Source organism: Chelonia mydas, chromosome 10 (genome assembly GCF_015237465.2).
Source record: "Chelonia mydas isolate rCheMyd1 chromosome 10, rCheMyd1.pri.v2, whole genome shotgun sequence".
NCBI classification, from domain to species: domain Eukaryota; kingdom Metazoa; phylum Chordata; order Testudines; family Cheloniidae; genus Chelonia; species Chelonia mydas.
Window position 1 is genome coordinate 33,261,527 of NC_051250.2, and position 25,018 is coordinate 33,286,544.

At 49.4% G+C, this 25,018-nt stretch overlaps 1 protein-coding gene across 2 annotated transcripts in view; it reads right to left on the reverse strand.

Annotated features, from left to right (window-relative positions):
• Nucleotides 1-25,018, reverse strand: part of SRL (sarcalumenin) — a 93,299-nt gene that overhangs the window by 32,914 nt on the left and 35,367 nt on the right. For both annotated transcript variants that reach the window (XM_043523773.1, XM_043523772.1), the window contains exon 2: nt 770-868. In XM_043523773.1, coding sequence (XP_043379708.1) covers nt 770-868 — 99 coding nt within the window. The remainder of the gene's footprint in view (nt 1-769; nt 869-25,018) is intronic.

The following is a 25,018-nucleotide window of genomic DNA, read 5'->3' on the forward strand; positions in this document are numbered from 1 at the left end:
TCCTAAAGGGCCCTTCATTGTGGTGTCTGGGTGCTAGTGAGAACAGGCTTTCTCATGACATGCCCAGTACATCTTCATTTCTGCAGGCCAGAAGAGTGGCAGGAACAGCTCTTCCCGCAGTATTTTGGTGCTTCTTCATCTTGTCCCAGCGGACACTGGGGAGAGCAGCAGCAACCGATAAGTTTCAAAAATGAAAAATAAAACTTCTTTAAAAGTTGCTCAAAACTTTTTTGCTCCTCAATAAATGTTCAGGGCTGGGCTGGATTGGGTTGGCTTTGAGGGGAGCTTATGTCTCTTCTTATTTTTGTGGCTCTCCAGACTCTTATCTGAACTTCCCTCTTATGCACACCACGTGTACATCTTAGAACTATCGGAACTATGGAAATCCAGGGGAAAGGTAAGCATTTACGAGGCAAGAAACTGAAGGAGAACGTGAAAAGTTACCAGCTTTGTAAGAAACAAGATTTAAGACTAAAAAAAAAGACATTTCCACTCATGCTTTTTGTTTAACTACATGATTCTGTCTTTCAGAGGTGGGAGTATGGGCTCTTCTCCTCTTGCTATGCATGTGTAACAAGTCTGCACTTAGAGGCTACTGAATAAATGGCCATCTCCCATGGCCTGGCCCCAGAAGCCACAGAATCTCGCCAAATCCCAGTCTCTATGTCTGCAATAGAGTGGGTCCCCCACTGCACCCAACCACCTACTTGCTTCCTGAGTGTTTTTCCTACCCCGCCCCCTTTTCGCACACCCGTTGCCACACTCCTACCTGAGTAGTCATCTGCAGGTTTAGCCTCACTCAGTTTAAGGGTGCTCTCTATATGGGAACGGTCCCTCTTGGCAGTCTCTCCAACATCTTCTGTCTCTTCTGGAGAAAAAGGAAAACAGCACGTTAGCCATGTCTGAAATCAAGACTAGGAAGAGCATGCAAACCACAGCACGACATGGTGAGTGACTCCCTGGCCACAGCGGGGGCTGAGAAGCATCTTTAACCCCCTTGCCAGGGAAGAATCTTTGAACCGCTAAGTCATTAATGGGTTTGGCTCACCACTCTGTTTTTATTGCAGACACTTCTCCCCCGCCCTCACAAAACTTTTCTGAGGCTCCCAAGAGAGGTGTCTGTTGGTGCCAATTGTGATTACGGCTTTGCAGTGTGGTGATCTTTCTATTTGGTTCTGGAGAGAGACGTGCGACTGACCCACTTAGTGCTGTTGGCATGTTCCTCATAATTTGGAAAGTCACAGATTCATAGATTCCAAGGCCAAAAAGGACCATTCTGATCATCTTGTCTGTATCACAAGGGCCCATAGAACTTTCCCAGAATAACTCCCTCTGAACTACAGCACATCTTTAAAAACCATCCAATCTTGATATAAAAATGGCCAATGATGACCATGGCCCTGGGCAAACTAAGAAATAAGCGCTTGACATCAATACTATGAATGCAAAATCTTCATCTGAAAGGGATGCTTGATAATAAAGAAAACCATTAAGCAATATGTTCAGCTGATCAACTTGCACATGCCAGCTTGCTGGATAGCAGTCCCTGATATGTCACTGATATGGGCAGAAAGATTTCAATATGTCTTCACCTGCAGCTGTTCAGACCTGAACTACAACTCTTTAATAGCAATAGTGCTAACGCCCAGTTTTAGTCTAGCTATCCCCTCTGCCTCTCCACCCAGCCATCTATCTGCAGAAGAGTTAAATGCCTCCCACTTCCATGCTTTACAAACCAAAAGTGAAAATGAAAAGTGCTGATATTGACGACGGAGGACACTGGGTGAGGCAACGTGGGCCTGCTGGACGGCCCTGGCCTGCCGCTTGCCATGCCCAGGTTCAACTCCCAGCTGTGCCACAGAATCCGTGGGTGACCTCGGACAAGTCACTTCACCTCATTGGGCCTCAGTTTCCCCATCTCTCAAATGGGGACTGGGGAGAATAATCTTTCCTTTCCCCTACCGTTTGTCTGTCTTGCCGTTTAGACTGTCAGCTCATTGGGAAAGGGTCTGGCCCTTGCTATGTGTTTGTACAGCACCTGGCATAATGAGGGCACTGCTTTTGGTTGGAGCCTCTAGCTGCTACTGTAATAATAATAACCCTGAAGGCTACATCATCAGCCTAGGGGAGAGGGCTGTAGCACAAGACAAACTGCTTGGAACAGAATAGGGCTATATATCTATATCTCCATTTAATGTCAATATGAATATTAGTGTTCAAAGTGTATGCAGTAGGATGTATCACACAGGGGGTGTGTCTGGCCTTGTAGGTATGTTGACCTCTATAGATGCATTAGTGGCCCTATCCAGCTCCTATTAACGTCAGTGGCAAAGCTCCCTCTGAAAGCAGCAAGTGCAGGATTGGGCTCTAGGCTCAAGAATGGTTTGCAAACAGCTCTGTGACCCAACATATTCCCAGCCCATCCTGTTGGGAATAGGGCCATCACTGACCACATGGGCAGCTCTTGTTCTCACGCTCCTCACTAGCCTGAGAACCTGAACTGAAGCGCACACACATCATGCAAAGAAAGGGCTTTTGGATTTGCCAAAAAAAGCCACAGAGACTCAGCTCTGGTTACATCTGGGCCCCAGCAGCCGCTCAGTAGGTCCGTATCTGACAGCGCAGCACTAAGTGGGGGGAGGGGAAGGGAGTTGGGGGGGGAATTCTCCCCATTGTGTAAGCTAATCAGTGACAAACGCTGGATAATTTATGTGACAGATTTCATGAGTAGGTCCAAAGAAAACATGGGACGGATAATTTTTCATTCTTCACCCACAAACTCACCTGTGAGTGACGGGAGCGTGCGATCTGTGCAATTTGGAAATTTACCAGCTTTCTGCCGGCTTCCTGGGAAAATCTAGGGCCCCGATCCTGTACTATGTAGCGTGAGAGCGGGCGGCTGTGACCATGCCAAGCGCTGCTGAAGTCAATGGGTTCTGCCCGGGTTTGCATTCTGCCCATGAGCTGCACATTTCAGGAGCAGGACCTAGGCCTCCTTTTTTCATGATTTGGCGTTAATCTGAATGCCCAGTTCATCTACCCACCTTTCCCCTTCTAGTGCTCGGGGGAAAACAATCCCAGCACTGCTCAGAGAGCGCCTTCTGAAACAATAATGCAATCTGTGAAGAACTGGGGACTGTGTAAAGACTTATCTAAGATTTCCCTTGGAATTCACATCTTTGGAAGGGATTATCACTAAGGGGGACCATGAGTGACTCCCCAGCGAAGGCTCAGGTTCTAACCTGCTATTCCCAGGATAGCTCATTCCCCTTAGTTTGATTTTGATAGCTTTGCAAACTGGTGTACGCTGGACACTTCCCCCAGTCTAGATCCAATTCTCTTGTGTTGTCTCTTAAAACGCCAGGTTGTGTGAAAGGTGTGGAGTATTTCAAAGTGTTTGTATTCCTTGGACCTGGCTCTCTGCTGTCTCATGGCCCATGTAATCATCTACGCCAGTGCAAAGCACTGGTGCATTAGGACCGGATTGCAGTGGAACGGAGTCCTGGTCCATTTGCTGCATGGAGCATGCCATTTTGTTCTGTGAGGTCACACTGGCAGGGGCATTCTGGTAAATGTCCATTCAGGACTACCCCACTGGTACAAAGTGGTGTCAGTCACCATCACAGCAGAATGTTAGCACTCACTTTGCACTGGTATCAATGACTGCACAAAGCACAGAGCCGTGGAGAACCAGGTTCCTTTGCCTTTAGAAGTATTAGGACATGAATTCAATGCTGGTGAAAGGGGCCATGTTGGCTCCTGGACATGTCTGTCTGTTTTTATCCGCAGAACAGATCCAAGCCAACCTTTGCCCAGTTCACCCCCTGCCAAGTGCCCCAGTCCTGGAGGGACCACCTGTAGTGCTGAGAGAGGAGTTCAGTTGCCATGGCCCATGCATCTCTACTGAGGCTCCCAACAGGTGCTAACTGGGGTGGAGCTGGACAACCCATTCCTGGGAAATGGGGCAGGAACATAACACTTCATTTCATGCAGGACATGGCAGAGCTATCAGATGGCAATGGGCATTGGTTACTGTTGACCTTGTACTAATTCAGCTTAATGCCCAAGGGGTGAAAGCCTTCACCTCCCATTACCAATCCCCAAGTACCAATTGCAGCCCATTTCCACCCCATATCACCAATGCCACCCCTCCTGGTTTTGGCAGGACAGGGATTTCCGGTCTGAGCAGCTGGTTAGCACAAGCGTTAGAACAAGGGCCGTGCACTGGGTGCAATTTAATGTCTGCCAAGCTCAGCGGCGCTCTGGGTTTGATAGTGGTTCACTAACCAATGCCCTTTGCTGTTAGGCTATTACTACTTGCACGCCTAGTAACAAAAAAGTCAGACCTATTTGTCTGGGGTCAGGCACAGCACCAGCAGGAGGATGGTTGCTGCCAGGTGGGCTGTCTGTTTCTGCCACTAACTGCGCATCCACAGAAAGGCTTCCTGCTACAGTTGGGCTACTATTGTGAGAGTGATCTTTGTCCTGCTCCATGTCTCTGCGGGGTGCATTCTCCTGGCCTGCAGAATCAGACTCAGCTTCTGCTTCACTGATCTGTTCCTCTTTGACATGGCCATGGTCTTCCATGTCACTAGCAGCCTCTCGGGCATCTGGGGCAATGATTTCTTCAGCCTCTTCCTCTGACTGTGCCAGGCCAGCCCCCTCTTCCTCTGGTGGATCACCACCATCTTCCTCTGCTGGGCCAGCCCCCTCTTCCTCTGCCTCTGCCGGATCACCACCGACTTCCTCTGCCAGGCCAGCCCCCTCTGCCTCTGCCGGGCCAGCCCCCTCTCCCTCATCACCACCCTCTTCCTCTGCCGGATCACCACCCTCTTCTTCGTCCAGGCCAGCCCCCTCTGCCTCTGCTGGGCCAGCCCCCTCTCCCTCATCACCACCCTCTTCCTCTGCCGGACCACCACCCTCTTCTTCGTCCAGGCCAGCCCCCTCTGCCTCTGCTGGGCCAGCCCCCTCTCCATCATCACCACCCTCTTCCTCTGCCAGGCCAGCCCCCTCTTCCTGTTCCTCTGCTGAGTCATCACCCTCTTCCTCTGATGAGTCATCACCCTCTTCCTCAGACTCTGCCTGGTCATCATCCTCTTCCTCTGAACTTTCTTCAGACTCCTCTGCTTCCAAGTTAGGGTTTTCTCCCACTCCCTCAGCCAAGGCAGTGCCTGGTTCCTCTCTGTCCCTTTCTGCTGGCTGGCCACCAGTGGCGGTCTCCCCCTCGGGACTGTCACCAGTTCTGTTGCCTGAATCAGGCTCCTTCTCTTTTGCAGCTAGTGCATTGCCCCCGAGAGGGTCCCCAGAGACATGACTGGTCTCTGAGCCAGAGACTTCTTTGTCTTGCTCGTTTGCATGATCCCCACCTTGCACGTGAGATTCGGCACCTTGGCTGGCATGTGGAATACGGCTCTCGTCTTCTTTAGAGCCTTCCTCCGGCTGTGTTCCCTCTTCCTCAAGAATTTCTGGCTCTGACAGAACAGGTTCAGTACTACGTCCATCTCCCTGAGCGGGCGATTCCCCGCTGGCCTGCGAGGGAGGCGTGTTCCTCTGGGAGGCCTCACTGACTTCACTTTCCTTTTCAGCAGTATCTTTGCCATTGTCAGGCCCTGAGTGGCGCTCTGCTGCTGCTACCTCCTCTCTAGCCAGAGCCTTTGTTCCACCCTGGGAAACTGGCCTCTCCTCTGCAGGCAGGCAGGTGCTCTCTTCAAAACTCCCTGCTGTGGCTGGAGGAGAGTTTTGCCTGTCCTCTTCACTCCCAGCCTCTTCCAGCCTGATTTCCACCCCTGCCACATGGAGCTCCCCATCCTCCTCGCTCTCCTTTGCAGCTTCGCTCCTGCTGCCTCCGGGCTGTTCTTTGGCCAGCAGCCCTTCCGTGTCTTCCCCTGGGAGAGGAGTCCCTTCCGCTGGCTCTCCCTCTCTCGCCACAATCTCACCTCCATCAGCACTGCTGCCTGTGGCAGGGGCACATTCTGAAACCGATGAAGAAGCATTAGCAACGTTCACGTCATTGTCCTCCTCTTGGCTCTCATTGTTTGAGCCATCAACAGGGATATTTATATCAGCACCTGTCTTGGAACCACAGTCATGTGGCATTCCGCTCCTTTCTTGGGCTGCTGCCTCATTGCTGTCTGCAGGCTGGAGGAGAACAGTCTTCTCAGGAGGTACAGAGTCTGGGCAAAGTACCCCTTCATTCCCCTCTAGGCTCTGGTCTCCAGCTGATAAGTGATTCTCAACAAAGTTGGCAACATCTTCAGTGCCCCCCGAGGCAGAAACTTGCAGTTCTAAATGATTAGAACATTAGCAGTCAGTTTTATCTGAGGTTGATTCTGTTCTTCTCCTCAAAAGAGCCTACATATGCCTACACAATATGTGTGTGTGCTCACACTCACACATGCATATGTGTGTGTGATGTGGGGTAAAAGTCGGTTGCTTACTAAAACAATGCTGCATATGGAGTCCCAGCATGTTACAAAATCTCTAATTTGAGGCTATTATAAATGAATTTTAATGCTATCCCTGTTGATCCATGGGTGTCACAAACCATCCTTGGTGCCATCTTGCTTTTAATGCTCCTATCAATAAGTCAGATGCAAACAGGTGTTTGTTGGAGAGAATATCTTATATTACACGGAGAGTATTTAGGAGATTACTGTCGAGTATCTCTTAGCCCCAGTAAGTCATACCAGCAATTGCTCCCTCTGGGTCTTGCCTTTTGCTAGAACCCTTCTGCCCCCTGCGCTCCACCGCAGCAGAAGCAGTGTTCAGAACAGATGTGAACAGTATAAAATTCTCAAGGAAACCAGCAAAGTGACCTTTTATAAATATACTGTCTGGGACTTAGCCCAGAACATTTATATTTGAAAAGCCACTTGTGTGTGGCAAATTATAAAGCGTCATGTCCACGTTCTGTTTCTTGCATAGCAATTGGAGTTTAGCTGGTGTGTTTGCTGGATCGATAATAGAGGTGAGGGCAAGAGCTGAAGGAAGGGGGATGCAGAATGTACTGGCCACAAGAAGAGCAGACCCCTGTGAATAGATTTGAGGGTGCAGCCTGACCCAGAGTCAATGTTAGAGTTCTATTTATTGTGAGTGGCCTTTCATTAGGAAAACATTTGCCACTCTTTGAAACTGACAGGACTGCAATGAATTCATTCTGCATTCCGCGAGATGTCACCTGCATTTTCCATGGGCCCCTCTCTGTAATTCAACAGATGCTGAAAATAAAGCCTTACTGGCTATAGCGTCTCTGTCCCAAACAGTTGCTACTAGTCTGAATAATCCCCTGAAAAGTCTAATGTCCACATACCAGGGACGCATTTCAAAAGGGAATAATTCCTTTGTACTCCAGCTGGCAAGCAGATGCCAAGCAGAAAGTTCTATCCTCACCCAAGCCAAAGCGAGGGAAAATGGGTAGCACTGTCAGGCTCTCTCAGAGAGCAACCAGAGCTTGACATAGGCCATTCCTTTAGTCTTCTCCCATGACCCTTTGATGGTCCTTCGCAGGCCATGTTCCTAAATGCTGCGTTGGAGAAAGTGTGGGAAGTGCCCCACTGCCCTCCAGCCCAGCAGTGTCCAGTCTCACCCGGCACAGTGCTTTGCACTACTATTAACAGCAGTGCTTGGCATGCTAGCACTTTGTATCCAAGGATCTCAAAGCACTGCCTGCCCAGCCAGTCAGGCCATACACAGGGCCCAGCTCAGCCCAGCAGACCTCATCCTGCAGACACTAGCACCTGCACTTAGGGGAGCACAGTCTCTGTTCATACTACTACCACCGGAGAGAGGAGCATGGTCAAACCTAGGACCTGAACACCCCTGGCCTTTCTGATCATTCGGACCCAGATCCTGCACTGTGCGACTTGACCCTGTCAGATCAATTTCTTTCCCCAGGCCTCCCTGGTCAGGGGCCATGCTGGAGCTTCCCCTGAGCAGTATGGATGGTTGTTTGGTGAGCGATTCCCTGTACACTGAACCCTCGTAACTGGCACTCGGAGCAGCCAGGTGCTATATTAGGAGAGCAAAGCACCTGAAAAATAACCTGTTTTTAAAAGATTCCAATCGCTGCGTTAGGTTTGGCCTGTAGTGTAAATAACAATAAGGAAGAGCCAGTCCTGCAACATTCCAGCACACGGACACGAGCAGCAGTGAGCTGGTCACATCAATGGGACAGAACAGCCGCAGAGGGTCTGTCCACACTGCAGCAGGGAGGTGCCGTTTCCAGCTCAGGTGGATGTACACACACTAACTTGGATCACTGTAGTATGATAAAAATAGCAGTGTAAGGTGGCATGGGCGATAGCTCAGGCTAGCTGCCCGCGTACAATCCCATCTGCATCCCTAAATACTCAGGTGGCTAGCCTGTGCTGCCCTGGCTGTGCTGCTATTTTTAGCACGCTAGCTCGACCAAAGCTAGCCTGTGTATGTCTACCCAAACTGGGAATTACACCTCCTGCTGCAGTACAGATATATCCAAAGATGGTCAGACAGTGCGTGAGTCTGCAGGGTCCCTGCAGGAGGGGTGCAGTGGGCTAGTGCCTCTGCTGTGGCTTGCTTTGGCCACCTTCAGTGGCTCACCAAAGTCAGTCCCGTGGGGAGAGCCTCTCACTCCTGCATGGTGTTTCAATTCAGAAGTGGGAAGGCTATGAAGCGGGAGGTGGCTGAGGGGGGTCTGGTGCAGAATGTGCTCAGAGAAATGGAGATGGGAAGTGGGGAGTGGCACGGAAGAGCTCGGAAGTTGGCGAGGAGAGATGGGAGAGGACCTGCAGATGGAAGAGGTAGAGAAGAGCAGAGCTGTGAGGGGACGGCGGTGGGAGACAAGAACCAAGAGAAATAGGCAAGAGGTGGGAGGGAGTCAGAGCACTGGGTCAGAGAATCCAAGACCAGAAGGGGCCATTTTGACCATCTAGTCTGACCTCCTGTAGAACACAGACCATAGGACTTCCCCAAAATAATTCCCAGAGCAGATCTTTTAGACAAACATGCAGTCTTGATTTTAAAATGGTCAGTGATGGAGAATCCACCATGACCCTTGGTCAATTGTTCCAATGGTTAATGTCGCTCACTGTTAAACATTTACATCTTATTTCCAGGCTGAATTTGTCTAGTTTCAACTTCCAGCCATTGAGTCATGTTAGACCTTTCTCTGCTAGATTGAAGAACCAATCAAATATTCCCCATGTAGGTACTTACAGACTGTAATCAAGTCACCCCTTAACCTTCTCTTTGCTAGGCTTAATAGATTTAACTCCTTAAGTCTGTCACTGTAAGGGAGGTTTTCTAATCCTTTCATCATTCTTGTGGCTCTTCTCGGACCCTTCTCCAATTTATCAACATCCTTCTTGAGTTGTGGACACCAGAACTGAACCCAGTAGTCTAGCAGTGGTCACACCAGTGCCAAATACAGAGGCAAAATAAGCTCTCTGCTCTTACTCGAGATTCCCCTGTTAATGCACCCACGATCACATCAGCCCTTTTGGCCAGTGTCACACTAGGAGCTCATGTTTAGCTGATTATCCACCGGAACCCCCAAATCTTTTTCAGGTACTGCTTCCTAGGATAGAGTCCCCCATCCTGTAAGTACGGCCTACATTTCCCCCCCCCCATGTACATTTTTACATTTAGCCATATTAAAATGCACATTGTTTGCTTGACCCCAGTTTACGAAGCAATCCAGATCGCTTGTATCAGTGACATGTCTTCTTCAGTATTTACCATCATTCCCCCAATCCGGCCTTCTACACTCATTGCCCCAACACCGTGTTGTCGTAATCTGTATCTAACGGGTGTCATCTAAGGAATTATATGCAAACCAGTAACATGGTGGTCATTAATACTCTAGTGTGATGTATGTAAGGAGTCAGGGCAGTGGGCTGAGGTGGGAGGGAGTCGGGTCAGTGGGTGGGAGGCAGGAGGGAGGCAGGGTCTCGGGGCAGGGAGTTGGGGCAGTGGGTGGGAGGAGGGACGGTGTCAGGCTTCAGGGCAGAGGTGGGAGGGAGTTGGGGTTGCAGGGAGGAGGCAGGAGGGCAGCGGGCGGAGGTGGGAAGGAGGCGGGAGGTGGGAGGGCATCAGGGCTTCACAGCAGTGGCGGGAGGGACTCAGGGCCATGGGCCGGAGGCACGTAGGTGGGGAAGAGGAGCAGGGCTGGGGGAGGAGATGCAACAGGGGAACAAGGAGAGGCTGAACAGCCTAGTGGTGAGAGCCAGGAGGAGGGAGGGAAGGGTCAGGCTCGTGGGGGGACCCAACTGGATGCTATGTGGGTGGGTGAGCCACGAGGGAGCTGAGCCTGGTCACTGGGGTATGCTGCAGTGGCTGTCAGGCAGTGGGGGGAGGAGCGCGTAGAACTGCCAGCCAGCGAGCCTGGAGGGGGGATGAGGCAAGGGAGGGGGTGGCGTTGGTCCCCAGTGGTTCAGGGGTTCAGTATTGCTGGGAATCTCATTGCTCTTTGATCTCAAAGCTCTCCTGGGGACACTGGGGCTGGAGCAAAAGAGCCAGTCGCACATGCTGAGCATGAAGTTCATAGCGCCACCGACCCAGGAGCTGGGGCCTGCTCTCCAAGAGCCCCTTCCCCTTTCACAGCAATTCCCAGACATTCCTGCCTGAAGCCCAAAGCCTCCCTCTAATGGGAACATGGGGACACAGCGGAGACGAGCCATTGCCCTGCATTCACACAGCCAGTCAGTGGGACCTGGGAACAGCAACCTGCCACCCTGACTCCAAATCTCCTGCTCGCCACCACCTGGCTCCCAGCTATGGAGCTGGTCCTGTCCCAACACCCAAGCCTGCCGTTCAGGATTGCTCCTGCAGCATAGTCCAGTCCCCTCTAAAATGCCCTTTCCTTGACATGTATCTGACAAAGTGGGTATTCACCCACGAAAACTTATGCTCCAATACGTCTGTTAGTCTATAAGGTGCCACAGGACTCTTTGCTGCTTTTACAGATCCGGACTAACACAGCTACCCCTCTGATACTTTCCTTGGGGAGGGTGTTTCACGACCTAACAGATCTCACCCTCAGGGGATTTCTTCTGCGAGCCACCCTTACTGCTCAGTTCCACCTCATTGCTTCTAGTTATACTTGTTTGCACCACCCAAAACAGTCCCCACCCACGCCTTGGCATTCACACCCTCTGATCGTGGCACACAGTCACTGCATCCCCAGGGACCATCCGTCCTGACGACTACAGAGCAGGCTAGAAGGCTGAAAGGTAAGTTTGCCCCAGTCTGTTCCTCTCCTGAGCAGAGCCCTGACCAAACAGCGCATGTCAGGGCAGAACATCCCATGGGCAGCCATGCTGCTCGTCTTCAGTCAAGTGAGCACAGAGAGACCCCAGGAGAGAAGACTGACATGGCAGCCTGAGGGAATTGCAAGAGAACTACTCGGCAGGGTTGACCCGTGTCTCAAAGTGGATTCTCACCCGCTGGCCAGCGTGTCGCTTGCAGCCAGCCCTCCCAGCACATCAGCTCTGAGTAGAGCCCACGGGGCACCTAAGAGAGCGCAACTTGCCCGTGCAGGGGCCAGAAACACTTGTAGGAAAGAAGGAACTACCGATAAAGCAGCCTCCTCCCTCCTGCAGCTCATGCTTCTTCCGCACCAGCTGAGACGCCCCAATCCTCCTGTCCACATCAGGGAGTGTAAGCAGGCCTAAGGGAGCCTAATGCAAAGTGACACATCACCTCTAAAGGCAGGCGCTGCACAGACTGAGCATCTGGTGGGAGCTGAACATGCTGCTTCTGACCCACATGGCCCTAAATGACCTGGAGCCAGCCTACTTGAGAGAGGCCCCAGCGCACGACACTGCTATTGAGATCAGTGCAGTTTCTTGGAGTTCCTGGCAGGGTGCTCTCCAGGACACCAGAACTTGGGAATTCACTCCCCTCTTTGGTCCAAAATAGCCTGGATCTAGCAACCTCGGCTTCAGGGTATGCTGTGAAGCTTGTCTCTTCCGCCAGGCATTTGAGGAGTCCAGCAGTGTGCGGGGACGGGGGAGGGGGAATTGGGTTGAAGGGTGCACTGTGTGTTTTCGAGATGGGCTGGGCCCTGTGGGACCTGCTGCTGTGTTTAATGCTTTGTCAGGGAACCTGGAGCCAGTGCTTGTTGATTTTAACGCTAAATAAGCCTGCAACATAAAGAACTGTAAGCCAGTAACCTGCTACAGCTGCTTGAAATGTTGGGTAGCATTGGACCAGCCCAGCCTAAAAGGTAGAGCCTAAAAAATTCCTTGAACAGATCAAATCAGCCTCCATACTTTGGACTTTTCTGCTGCTGTTTCAGACGTGTACATGATTTCCCATGACCTTTGGGGTGTTATGCAAGGTTCCTGCAGCCCTCGCCATCGCCTTCTCCCTTTTCCCCCTCCATGTTCTTTAAATACATCGAGTGTAAATTGTGCTGATCTGCAGATGGGCAACTGACGATCTTTGGCAGCCAAAGGGGCCAAGATTATGGGTTTAACACCCTCTGACCTTCTTCCCAAGGCTAAAAATATGTCCAGCAACTGGATGGTGGAAGCTGAAGAAGTGGCTCCTTCAAACTCAAAAAAGAAAAGGAACTAGCTGGGAAGGCATTACCCAACCGGGCCTGTGTCTCCCCACCAAAGGCCACAATTTCAATTATAAAATGTAACCAATGTGGGACATCAGATGTGGGAAGAGTCCACCACCTCCAGGTGGACAAGGTGGGGGGAAGGAAGGGACAGCGAGGGGAAAAAGTAAAAGCATTTCTCAAACATGTCCTATAAGTGCATTGTAAAATGACTCTTGGTACAGCCCAGGACTTGGAGCCCTGTGCTGTAGGTACCAGGCCGAGACAGCTGAGTGCAGTTACAGCAGTGGAAAGTTATGTAAGACAATATACCTTGCTCAGCGCGCCTTGGGGACTGGATTACAGCAGAAAGGAACGGGTGCCAGAGCACCATTATAGTTTCCACCCACGTCATTGGGCTACTCCCCAGGACCACAGCAGAGCCTGGGGCATTCCTCATCTCAGCATAGCTTTGGGCTCCAGGTCAGGGCTCCTCTTACACAGTTACCTTCCTTTTCAAGTGTGGAGGAGGGTCAGGGCCCCGATCATTAGTATCTGTCTGTCTAATCTCTCAGCATTTATACTTCACTCATCAGCATGGTAGCTGAGCCCCACGCCACATCACAGCCACACAACAGTTAGATGGGGGTCATCTGACTTTTCCACAACCAGCACAAAAACCACTGGGTATGACCATCGCTATGGCAGACACTCCCCAGGGCACACTGGGAAATCAGAGTGGGAATTAGCTCGGAGGCTAGGCAGTAGGGGGAGAGCTTTTTGCCTCACTCCCAGGGATTGGGGGGGGGGGGGGTCTCTTTCCACATTCCGAGGGCACATGGCTCAGGTCTGTCTCACCGGAGGGGGCTGGCCCAGCGGGGTGTCTCAGTGACAATGGCTGAGTGACCTGTCACCTGCGTCTAATTTCTAGAGCAGGCTGGGAATTTTCTACCTACCTATTTTCCAGTGGGAAATGGGGTCTCTGCAAAATGGAAATTGTCCTGAGGAAAATAACAATTTTGCTGAAATTTTTTCAATATTTTGTCAGGAAAATCCTAACGTTTCAGATGGGGTCCTGTAATCGCTGTGTCTGCCTGACCTGCTGCGGTGCCTCGTGGGAGTTGCAGTTCAGGTGCCTCAGACTCCTAATTTCCCCTCAGGACTCCACCTCCACTGACACACTGTTGTAATGACTCTGTGCCTCAGTTTCCCCATCCATAAAGTGGAGAGAATGATACTTCTCTATGGTAGTTTGCAGAGGGCTTTACCTCCTACAGCAACAGTCCTGTGTGGAGATTATTTCTCCTTCTCTGGTGGTCGTGGAAGAACACCGCTCTCACAACAGACCATGCCAAACACAGGATCTAGACCTTGCAGCACATAGGCCCTAAAACCTGCCATTTATGTATTTATTTCTAATGCCAATAGCTTTAAGGCTAGAGTGGGAGTTTTCCTTCAGATCCCAGCTGCAGCTTGAAAGCACTAAGGAAGGAGGGGACACAATGGGACAGACTGGAACAGGTGGCTGGGCTGGAGAGGCACCCCCACCAACAGAAACAGAAGAACAGAGCATAGGGCAGGGGATACACAGCAGAGAAGAGACAAAGGCTTTCGTGCCTTGCTTTGCTCAGCAGCAAACCGGGTGCCCTCGCTGCGACCAGAGAGATATTCCTGTCAGCAGCAGCTGATTTAGGGATCAGCATTCCTGCAGTGCGTTGTCACTGGCACAAAATACCGGGGCGAGGAAGAAACCGTTATTTAATGTTGATAAAGGCATTCACAGAGGCAGTACTGCGGTGGCGGGACCAAACCACACTGCTTGCTTCCTATGCCTAAGGAAAGGAAAGCTCTAGCAGGCTGCGAGCAGGGGTATGCTGCAGGGAAACTGCCTTTGCTTCCACAAAACTTCATCAACTGGGTTTAGTTTGGCAAACCCAAATCCAGGGTTGGGTCAGCGGTGAGGCCCGTTGCATTTGACCTCCCAGAGCTAGGGCGTTGGGGAGTTGGCACCAGTTTACGTCTGTCTTTAGTTAGAGGCTATTATATTTCCCAATACACACAAAGCAGCTGCAATTTGTTGTGGATTAAGGGAAGCAAACAAGAAAGAACAAAAGTCAAGTCTCCACAAGGGAGAGCAGCATGTGTGTCTCTCCTCTGCCATCACGCACCCAGCTACACACAAAAGAGCTGCCAGCAGAGACCTTAGAAATGTAAAGGTCCAGGACAAAGAAAATTAAGTGGATGGAACAGAGCCTTAAAATGAGTAATCTACACCTGCCTTAAGGTGAGTTTCCACTGCCAACCCTCGCCTTAATTTGGAATGAATTGCAGGCCTGTTTAATCTTCTTTCATTGACCAAAATGTCTCTCAGGCTGAGTCCCAGGGAGCTTGTGGATACGTATCAAGATACCTCTTAAACAGATGAGATCTCTGGGCTGCTCTAGTGGCACATAACATGGGTGCAGCAAGGACATTTTTACCGCCGTTTGCTTGATTTGTTAGAGCCAAGTTTAACACGAGCTGTCTGGAGCTCTTCAAAGCAAAATTAAAGTAATGCTGATGGGAAGGGACACCAGCAAGTCCCCTTTTTCTGCTATTTTAGTTGCACCTGCTGGAAACAGACATCAGAGAAGGCAGACTGGCCTGAGGATCCTTTTGCAAATGTGCAAGGACCTGAACTGGTGCTTTGCGGCTACCCTTGCTTGAGCTTGTCTTCCCCTGTTTGTAACGTGGCACTGAGCCCTCTGGCACTGTATAAACAATTGATAAGAGTTTGTGCTTGTTGCTTCTGTGCTGAGAAATGTTGACAAAACTAATACCAATTTGGCTTTTGATGATAAAATAGGACGGGGTTTTCTTGTTTCAAAGCCCCTTGCTACCTCCTGAGCTCCTGTTAGAATAATAACTGCCTAATTTTCTTTCATATTAACCATTCTATGAGTAATGCAAAATCCCTCCCACCCACTCACACACCCCCTCCCACACTACCCGAGGACAGTGAAACATAAAAACTGCACTTATCGTTAATCCTGAGTTTCACAGCAACCTTGCCAGGCAGTTAGAAACGCAGGCGTGTCATTAAATATAAGGAGCAGGTTTTAAAATGGACAATTTTAGAAAGAGAGAACTTCTCCTAAGGGAGTTTAGTTTTGTAAATTATTAAAATAACGGTGACTCTACCCCAAAATGGCTGGCTATATTTTCTGTCTCTTATTTATAAGGGACTGTGTGTCCTTGTCTGTGTGTTGTATATGTGGACAATGCCTGATATATGGTGGGAGCTACTATGTTACAAACATAATCATGAAGAAATAATAGAATAGAGCTTGTGAATGATTCATAACACTGCAACCACAGGTCAGTCTAGGGGAAGTGACCACCCCCTGACCTTTGATTCCTAAACATCTCAGATGTGCTCAAGGCTCATGTAGTTTTGCCCATGAGACTACATCTGTGATATTGGGTTACTGAGTGTTTAAATTGCTGGATATGTGCAAGCTATTGCTTCTCTCTCATACACTAGTGCTGTGAGACACTCAGCAGTCTTTATTTGCAAGGAGTCCAGGCAAATTTTGAGTCTAGTTTCAAACTACTTGGAGTCACATCCCCTAGTTTCACTTTGAGTTTCAGGTTCTAAGAAATCCAAAAATTCAGGGTGAAAACTAAGCAGCACTGGAGACTCTGGCCTCATTTCATGGTGAGCAGGGGGTTGGCCTAGACGACCCCCTGAGGTCCCTTCCAACCCTGAGATTCTGTGATGTTACATAGCTTTGCAAAATCATAGATCAACTGAAGCTCACTGGAAACTTGTCCCTCAATTGCTTGGACAAGTGGCTCTGGGCTCATTGAGAAGATCACAAGCTCCCCTGAACCTTCCAGCAACCATGTTTCAACACTGGACTAGAGAGAAGTCTTGAGAACAGGTGCCTGGGTTGAGAATTATCTGGATGATTGGCCCAGATCCTTTCTGGCCCTAATAATTTCGAATGCTTCAGTGCATCCAAGCCTGCCCTCTTGGTACAGGGAAGCTGTTTCATCTGACTGGTAGAGCTCAGCAACTAAGAGTTACAAGGACTCAAGGAACACAAGGCCAAAGCCCAATTTGTCAGCAACAACGCATTCATTATTCTGGTGTTTAGAACTGGTCAAAATGTTTTCATCAGAAAGGTTTTTGTTATGAAAAATGTCTGACGTATTTGAAAAATATCTGCAAAAATATTCATTTTTCATCAAAACAAAATGTATCAAAAACTAAACATTTTCCGTTTTCACGTTTTAGAATTTTTCTCTCCCGCCCCCGCTTTTGGAAGAAGGAGGAAGGGAAGAGCCACGGAATGAAGTCAAAATTTTTCTTTGCGCTTTGACAAAAAAACCAAAAAACAAAAACACAAAACCTCAAGCTATTTAGGAAATTTTTTTTTAAATTAACATTTTCCCCCTGGATTTTTCATGGAAAAGTTTTAGTCGTTCATTTTTTCAACATTCTAATTTCTTTTTCTTATTATTATTAGAAGAAGAAGAATCAGGTACAGCTCATTACTCCAAACTGGGCTCCCTTCCTAGGCCACTTACTGTGTGCCTCAGCCTCTCTCTTTGGAAGAGAGAGGTCCTGGCCCAATGCACTCTGACTCCAGGCAAGAGGAAGGTCCCTGCACTATTCTTCTGGCACCTGTTGCAACCACCCTCTCATTGCACCTGGCTTCCCACGCTCCTGCTGATCAGCAGAGCAATCTGAAGAGCCAACTTAAATCCCACACGTCACCAGGTTTTTGATGCACCAGTCTATTCACTCTCTGGTCCCGAGGCAGTCAGCAGCTCAGAGTGGTGGAGATGCCGAATAAGCATCTCATGCTAGTGTAACCCGCTGGTCAGCGTGAGCTAAAAGTCCCCCTCAGTGACCAACCCACCAAGATTATGGATGCAGTACAGCTCTTAGCCACAGAGCCTGGCCCTTTAGCTCCAGCTGTAGAAATCTATGCTTTCAGGTCTCCTGGGCCCCAGATCAAGCCCTGCTGTCAGCCAAGATGGCAGCCACCACACCGGTCTCCACTTCCCTCTCTCCCCGTCTTTCAAGGGCCCCGTCCAGCCTGCCACCTCAAGACCCACCCCAGTCCAGCTCCTCCTCCTAGACCTAGAGCCCAGCTGGAACAATGTGTCTTAAATGCACCAGGAGATCCTGGGTGAGAGGCTTGGGGGCAAAGGAATGGGTGGATGCCTGTGAGCAAAAGGGAACAAACTCCCCCAGGCTGAAGAGCTGGTCAGTTTCATTCACAGGGCTCACAAGACACTTGAGAATGTTGGGGGGGAAAAAAACAAAAACAAACAAACAAACCCACAGCAGATGCAGCCAGGAGCTCCTGGCCAAGGATCCGCAGCACCCTTATGTTACACAGACTGGGTAAAGGGGTCACTTGGGTAAAAGGAAGGTGACTGCCCAATGGTGGGTGGCTGAAAGTCAAAGAGATTTAGCAAAATCTAGCTTGGCTAACAGCCTGGTTCAGTCATGCCATGGGCTGGTTTGGCATCTGCAAGGAGTTTATTCATTACCAGGTCTTCTCCCTTCAGGGTTAGGTGGAGACACATGGCTCTATTCTAACCGAGCTCCCTACAGTTTGCTTTTGGTGCTGCTTGGGCTCTAAGCTGGAGGCCCAAACATAGCTTGCTGTGCTATGCATGCCAGCGAGGCTATGTTCCTGGCTGCAGATTACAATAATCCAGGCTGCTGCCGGCCATCAGTCTGGCTGTTGGAAAAAGTCAGTCAAGGAGGATTAGTCTAGTGTTCCTGACCTTTCCGGAATATCGTAACTGTTCCCAGCAGTTCCTCTGGGGAGCGGGCATCATGAGCCGGCACGTGAAGATGTGAGCTGGGAGGTGGGGAGAGCAGAGAAGGTGGAGTGGAGATACATCAGTCACACCTCAGTCAGCTGCATGCTATGGAGCATCTCGGCATTGTTATACCACTCGGAATACTGTGACTTTTCTTAGGCGGCAGCACCCCTCCAGGGCCCCCAAACGCTGTCCAGGGACAATAGGGAAATACTAGTTGAGGCAGAAGCAAGTGCAAGGTTTGAAGGGTCCGTGGCGTGGGGAACAAGGGGAGGCTATTCCAGGACAGCCAGCATAGCGAGCTAGTGAGCAGGGACGGAACAGAGGCCAGGGTTGGGAGAGGGGAAGGAAGCAGGAGGCCTGGGGAGTAGGCTGGAGCAAGCCCACAGGAGGTTGTAAAGAGGAGGGAGGTTTTGAACTGAAAGGCATGAGGAGTCAGTGAAGTTGTGTGAGCAGGGAGCGCTCTGGGGCTCTGTTTCCCAGAGCCGTGAGTGTGAAGAGCCAGTGTGTGTGCAGATGGCTAGATGTGTGCACGATGCGGGTGGCCAGGGCTGCACCATGGAACTGGCGAGCTGGTTGCATGCGCAGGTTGACACACTGGCCCCACTGAAGTCAACTGCAGTTCTGCCATTCACTTCAGGGGAGCCAGGATCTCACCCTTAGGCCTTCGCTAGGGAGAGGGGATGCTGTTTCTCACTGTTATTTCCACAAGTGATGCCTCCAGAAGCTGGTGCTCCACAGAATGACACCTCAACCACGGTAACGTCATTGCAGGAGGCCTGGTCTCTGAGTAATTGGAGGATATCCCATGTGCACAGTGCCCTTCTAAGGGTGCCCCTCAAGTTGGAGCCAGAGTGTGGGGGACAGGGAAGGTGCACAGCACAGATCTCACCTTCACGCAGAACAAAGCCACAGCTCTGCTGGCACAGAGAGCAAGGAAAGAATCCCCCGGTGACCTTTCTAACGCTGGCAAGCATATCTGCAGCAATTACAGCTGGACATGTTGTTTCGGTGCCTGTAACCCTCCTCTGCACTGAGAGTGATAGGTGATATAAACCGCGGAGCCTATCTCTGCGAGGTGAGCTGAACTCTCTGCAGCTGCATGTCTGGAATGGGAGGACGTGTAGTCTGCAGTGAACAATCCAGGACATTTGTACTGGATAAAGTGCTTCAATCTACTTTAGCTGCCATTATGTGTCAGGGAAAGGCCAGCACTCAGATGCATGGAGACATTTGTCTAGTTTCCCTCGTGGCTTCTGCAAGCACCTCTCTAGCCTGCTGAAAAGCTAGTTGTTAATGTCTCATTCAACATGGGCTGATATTCCTTGGCCTCAGCCAGCAATAGCCCAGTAGAGGTGATTATCAGTTGGAAGCAGTGGTGGCCACTCTCAGAGGAGGAAGAATGATGGTGCTAGGCAAAGGGCTGGCTCTCAGGCACAGGAAAAGGTGGCAGGAGATCAGGCATCTCTTTCCAGTTCTGCCACTGCCTTCCTGTGACTCCTCTGGCAATTCTTTCACCATGCCTTAGTTTCCTCCTCAGTACAATCATTACGATGCACAAAAATGAAGAAGTGAGATAAACAGAAATTAAAAGGTACAATGCAAAAGTGAAATCCCTGCAAGCTGCATGGAAATATTTTACAGACACCATAACAGAGGCTCAATTTAAATGTATACCCCAAATTAAAAAATGTATGAGGAACAAAAAAGTGCCACTGGGGCTAAACAAAGTAAAAAAAGCCATTAGAGGTAAAAAGGCATCCTTTAAAAAGTGGAAGCTAAATCCTATTGAGGAAAATAGAAAGGAGCATAAACTCTGGCAAGTCAAGTGTAAAAATATAATTAGGCAGGCCAAAAAAGAATTTGAAGAACAGCTAGCCAAAATCCCAAAATAATAGCAAAATTGTTTTTAAATACATCAGAAGCAAGAAGCCTGCTAAACAACCAGTAGGGCCACTGGATGATCAAGATGCTAAAGGAGCACTCAAGGATAAGATGCTAAAGGAGCAGTCAAGGAGCCATTGTGGAGAAACTAAATGAATTTGCATCAGTCGTCACAGCTGAGGATGTGAGGGAGATTCCCACACCTGAGCCATTCTTTTTAATCTGAGGAACTGTCCCAGATTGAGGTGTCAATAGAGGAGGTTTCGGAACAAATTGATAAGTAAGCCTAACTTCAGTACCAGGCAAATTGGCTGAACCTACACTTCAGGTATGGAAAGAACAGAATTATCACACATAGATGAACACGATTTGTTGGGGAAGAGTCAACATGTTTTTTGTAAAGTGAAATCATGCCTCACCAATCTACTAGAATTTTTTGAGGAGGTCAACAAGCATGTGGACAAGCGTGATCCAATGAATATAGTATACTTAGATTTTCAGAAAGCCTTTGACAAGGTCCCTCACCAAAGGCTTTTAAGCAAAGTAAGCTGTTATAGGATAAGAGGGAAGGTTCTCTCATGGATCAGGAACTGGTTAAAAAGACAGGAAACTAAGAATAGGAATCAATGGCCAGTTTTCAGAATGGAGAGAGGGAAATAGTGGTATCCCTCAGCGGTCTGTACTGGGACCAGTGCTGTTCAACATATTCATAAATGGTCTGGAAAAGGGGTAAACAGTAAGATGGCAAAATATGCAGATGATACAAAACTAGTTAAGTCCCAACCAGACTGCAAAGAGTTACAAGGGGATCGCACTAAACTGGGTGTCTGGGCAACAAAATGGCAGATGAAATTCAACATTAATACATGCAAAGTAATGCGCATTAGAAAACATAATCCCAACTATACATACGAAGTGATGGGTCTAAATTAGCTGTTACCCCTCAAAAAAGACCTTGGAGTCCTTGTGGATAGTTCTCTGAAAACATCCACTCAATGTGCAGAGGCAGTCAAAAAAGCAAACAGAATGTTGAGAATCATTAAGAAAGGGATAGATAATAAGACAGCAAATATCATATTGCCTCTGCATAAATCCATGTTATGCCCACGTCTTGAATACTGTGTGCAGATGGTTGCCCCATTTCAAAAAAGATATACTGGAACTGGAAAAGGTACAGAAAAGGGCAACAAATGATTAGGACATTAGAGCAGCTTCTGGATGAGGAAAGATTAATAAGACTGGGACTTTTCAGCTTGGAAAAGAGACGACTAAGGGGGATATGATAGAAGTCTATAAAATCAGGACTGGTGTATAGAAAGTAAATAAGGAAGTGTTATTTACTCCTTCTCATAACATAAGAACTAGGGGTCACCAAATGAAATTAATATGCAGCAGGTTTAAAACAAACAAAAGGAAGTATTTTTTCCACACAACACACAATCAACCTGTGGAACTCCTTGCCAGAGGATGTTGTGAAGGCCAAGACTATAACAGGGTTTAAAAAAGAACTAGATAAATTCATGGAGGATAGGTCCATCAATGGCTATTAGCCAGGATGGGCAGAGATGATGTCCCTAGCCTCTATTTGCCAGAAGCTGGGTATGGGTGACAGGGGATGGATCACTTGATGATTATCTGTTCTGTTCATTCCCTCTGGGGCATCTGGCACTTGCCACGCTCAGAAGACAGGATACTGGCCTAGATGGACAATTGATCTGACCCAGTATGGCCGGCCTGATGTTCTTAAGTGCTGAGAGTGTCCCTGGCTCTATCTGAGACACACAGCCCAGACAGCACATACTGTGTAAACACAACAGAGACAGCAGATGCAGCACGCACCGGGGAGCCCAGGGGAGGCAATGGCTGTTTTTTTTAAAATGTGCATTTATCATTATGATTGTTAAACTGATGGAAATGCTGGCTCACTCCTTGTGGGCTTCTGGGGGGGCCATGAGTCTGTAGCAAGGATTCAGAGCAAGAGAGGGCAGGTGCTCTGTGCAGCAGGCATGTTCCAGAATGGGGATTCTGAATTTAAGTGCTGGGAGGCTCAGTTCATTAATGGCTGCAAAGCGTGGTGAGAGCCTGGTGCAGAAGGCATTACGGCTACGCACAATCGCATTGGCAGTGCTGAAAAGACCAGTGTTATTACAGAGGCAGCATTCAACAGTCACGCAGTTCACACAGCGCAGGGTAAGGGAATCAACTGGTGAATGTGCAAATGCATTTGCTGGCTTTTCTGATCACTAGCAGGGCTGTAGATGGGGAAGAGGGGCCAAGCTGGTGGTGAGCAGGGGAGTTCACTTGTGCCCCAGTGCGGTGGGAGGCTGTCTGCCATGCTTCTGGGAGAGCACCCATCAATGCATGAGAAAGGATGGTTTCCAGAGGGAGGAGGCAGTGGAATGGTGCTGTGGTGGGAGGGGGAGAGGGATTGTCCCACTGCCCAGGGGTTCATGGCCCACCCTCCCCTGGAGCAGCCTCTCAAGAAATTCTGTTTCCACCCTCACCAGTGTTCACTCGCTGTTTTCATTCCTCTCTCCCATCTGATCCGCAGGCTTTTTATACCTACGAGGGTAGCTAACCACCCTGCCCCAACACCCCATTTGGGGCAAGTGACTGCACTCACACACTGCAGGGGAAGGTGAGAAAACCCCAGGTCACTACTAACCTAGCCTGGGGGAAAATTCCTTCCCAGCTCCACGTATGTGATCAGTTAGACCCTGAGCATATGAGCAAGAACCAGCCGGCCACGTACCTGAGAGAGAGAATGCTCAGTGCCACCGCAGAGCTCTGCCCCCACCCATCCAGTGTCCCATCTCCAGCCGTGGGCATCCCTGATGCTTCAGAGGAAGGAGATTAAAACACTCCTCCCAGAATACATTGAGGGTGGGTAGTGGGAATCCCCTCCTGACCCCTGCCAGTGGCCGGCTGAAACCCTGAAGCATGACCTTCAGGAATATAGAACATAAGCTGGAAGTGAGTGCCAGGGCTGCTGAGTCCTGCCCCCACCCCCACCATCAAAACAACCCCATCATACAACTGCATTCATCAGTTTGTCCAGATCTTTCTCAAAGCTAAGTTATTGCCCCCACAACTCCTGTTGGGAGGCCGCTCCAGAACCTTGCCCCTCTGGTGGTTAGAAACCTTCTAATTTCCAGCCTGAATTTGGTCATGGCTAGTTTATATCCATTTGTTCTTGTGCCAATGCTGTCCTTCAGCTTAAATAGCTGTTCACCCTGGTATTTACCCCCTAGTGTATTTATAGAAAGCACTTGTATCCCCTCTCAGCCTTCTGTTTGCTAGACTAAACAAGCCAAGTTCTTCCAGTGTCCTCTCAGAAGACAGGCTCTCCATCCCCTGATCAGTCTAGTAGCTCTCCTCTGCACCAGTTCCAGTTTAAGTTAATCTTTCTTGCACAAATCGGTGACCAGAATTGCACATGGCATTCCAAAACCAGTCTTATCAGTGCCTGGTACAATGGCATTAATACGTCTCTATCTCTACTGGAAATGCCTTGCCTGATACATCCTAGGATTGAGTTTGCCTTTTTCCTAGCTGATCACATCAGTGGCTCAGAGTCATCCTGTGATCGACACACACATCCAAGTCTCTCTCCACCTCTGTTGCTTTCAACTGAGGATCCCTCCAGCTTGCGGCAGAAATTCTTGTTACTAGACCCTAAGTGCCCGACCTTGCACTTTGTACTATTGACTGTCATCTCATTTCTGTCACTCCCGTCTGCAAGGCCATCCACGTCTTCCTGTGTCGTGTTCTGATCCTCCTCTGTACCGATGAGACCTCCCAACTGTGTCACCAGCAAATTTCATGAGCACACTCCCACTGTTTGTAGAAAGGTCATTAACAACAATATTGAATAAGATGGGTCCCAAGACCAGTCTTTGAGGAACTCCACTAGTTACCCCTCCAGTCTGATAATTCACCTTTCACACAACCCATTGCCTTCTCCCCTTTCACCAATTCTTTATCTTACCATAGCCGCTGACTTTCTAACGTACTGGGGGGGGGGTGCTGGACCCCTTGCTCTGTCCCAGGCCCTGCCCCCACTCCACCCCTTTCCCCAAGGCCCCACCTCTTCCCAACCCTGCCCCACCCCTGCCCTTCCCACTCTCACCCCAGCCCTTCCAACCCCATTCTGCCCCCTCCCCTGAGCGCGCCCCACTCTCTCTTCCCCCTTCCTCCTGCACCTCCTGCACATCATGGAACAGCTGAATGCAGCAGGTGGGAAGCACTGGGAGGAGGGGGAGGTGCTGATCAGTGGACCTCCTAGTGACCACTTTTCCCCTCCATGGGTGCTCCAGCCCCAGAGCACCCTCAGAGTCAGCGCCTGTGCACCTTACAATGCTTGTACTGACTGCCATCTTCTCTAATGTAACTAATACTTGCCCATGTGACACCGAATCAAATGCTTTCCTAAAGTCCAAGTACGTTAGAGCTACTGCACCTCCCTTATCTTAAAAAAAAAAAAGCAGCTATTTTCTCAAAGAAGGAAATCAGGTTAATCTGGCACGATCCGTCTTGGTAAACCCATGCTGCATTGCATCCCCTTTACCTCTATTATTTTTTCCCTCCTTTTGTTCTAAAACCTTGCATACTACTGAGGTCAGACTAGCAGGTCAGTAATTGTCAGGATCACTTTTCCCCCACCCCCTTTCTTAAATACATCATTAGCTATTCTCCACTCATATGGTACTACCCCCGAATAGATTGCTCTTTATGTAGCAAGGATTGTTAATAAATCAATCTCATGTGCCAATTCTTTCAATATTC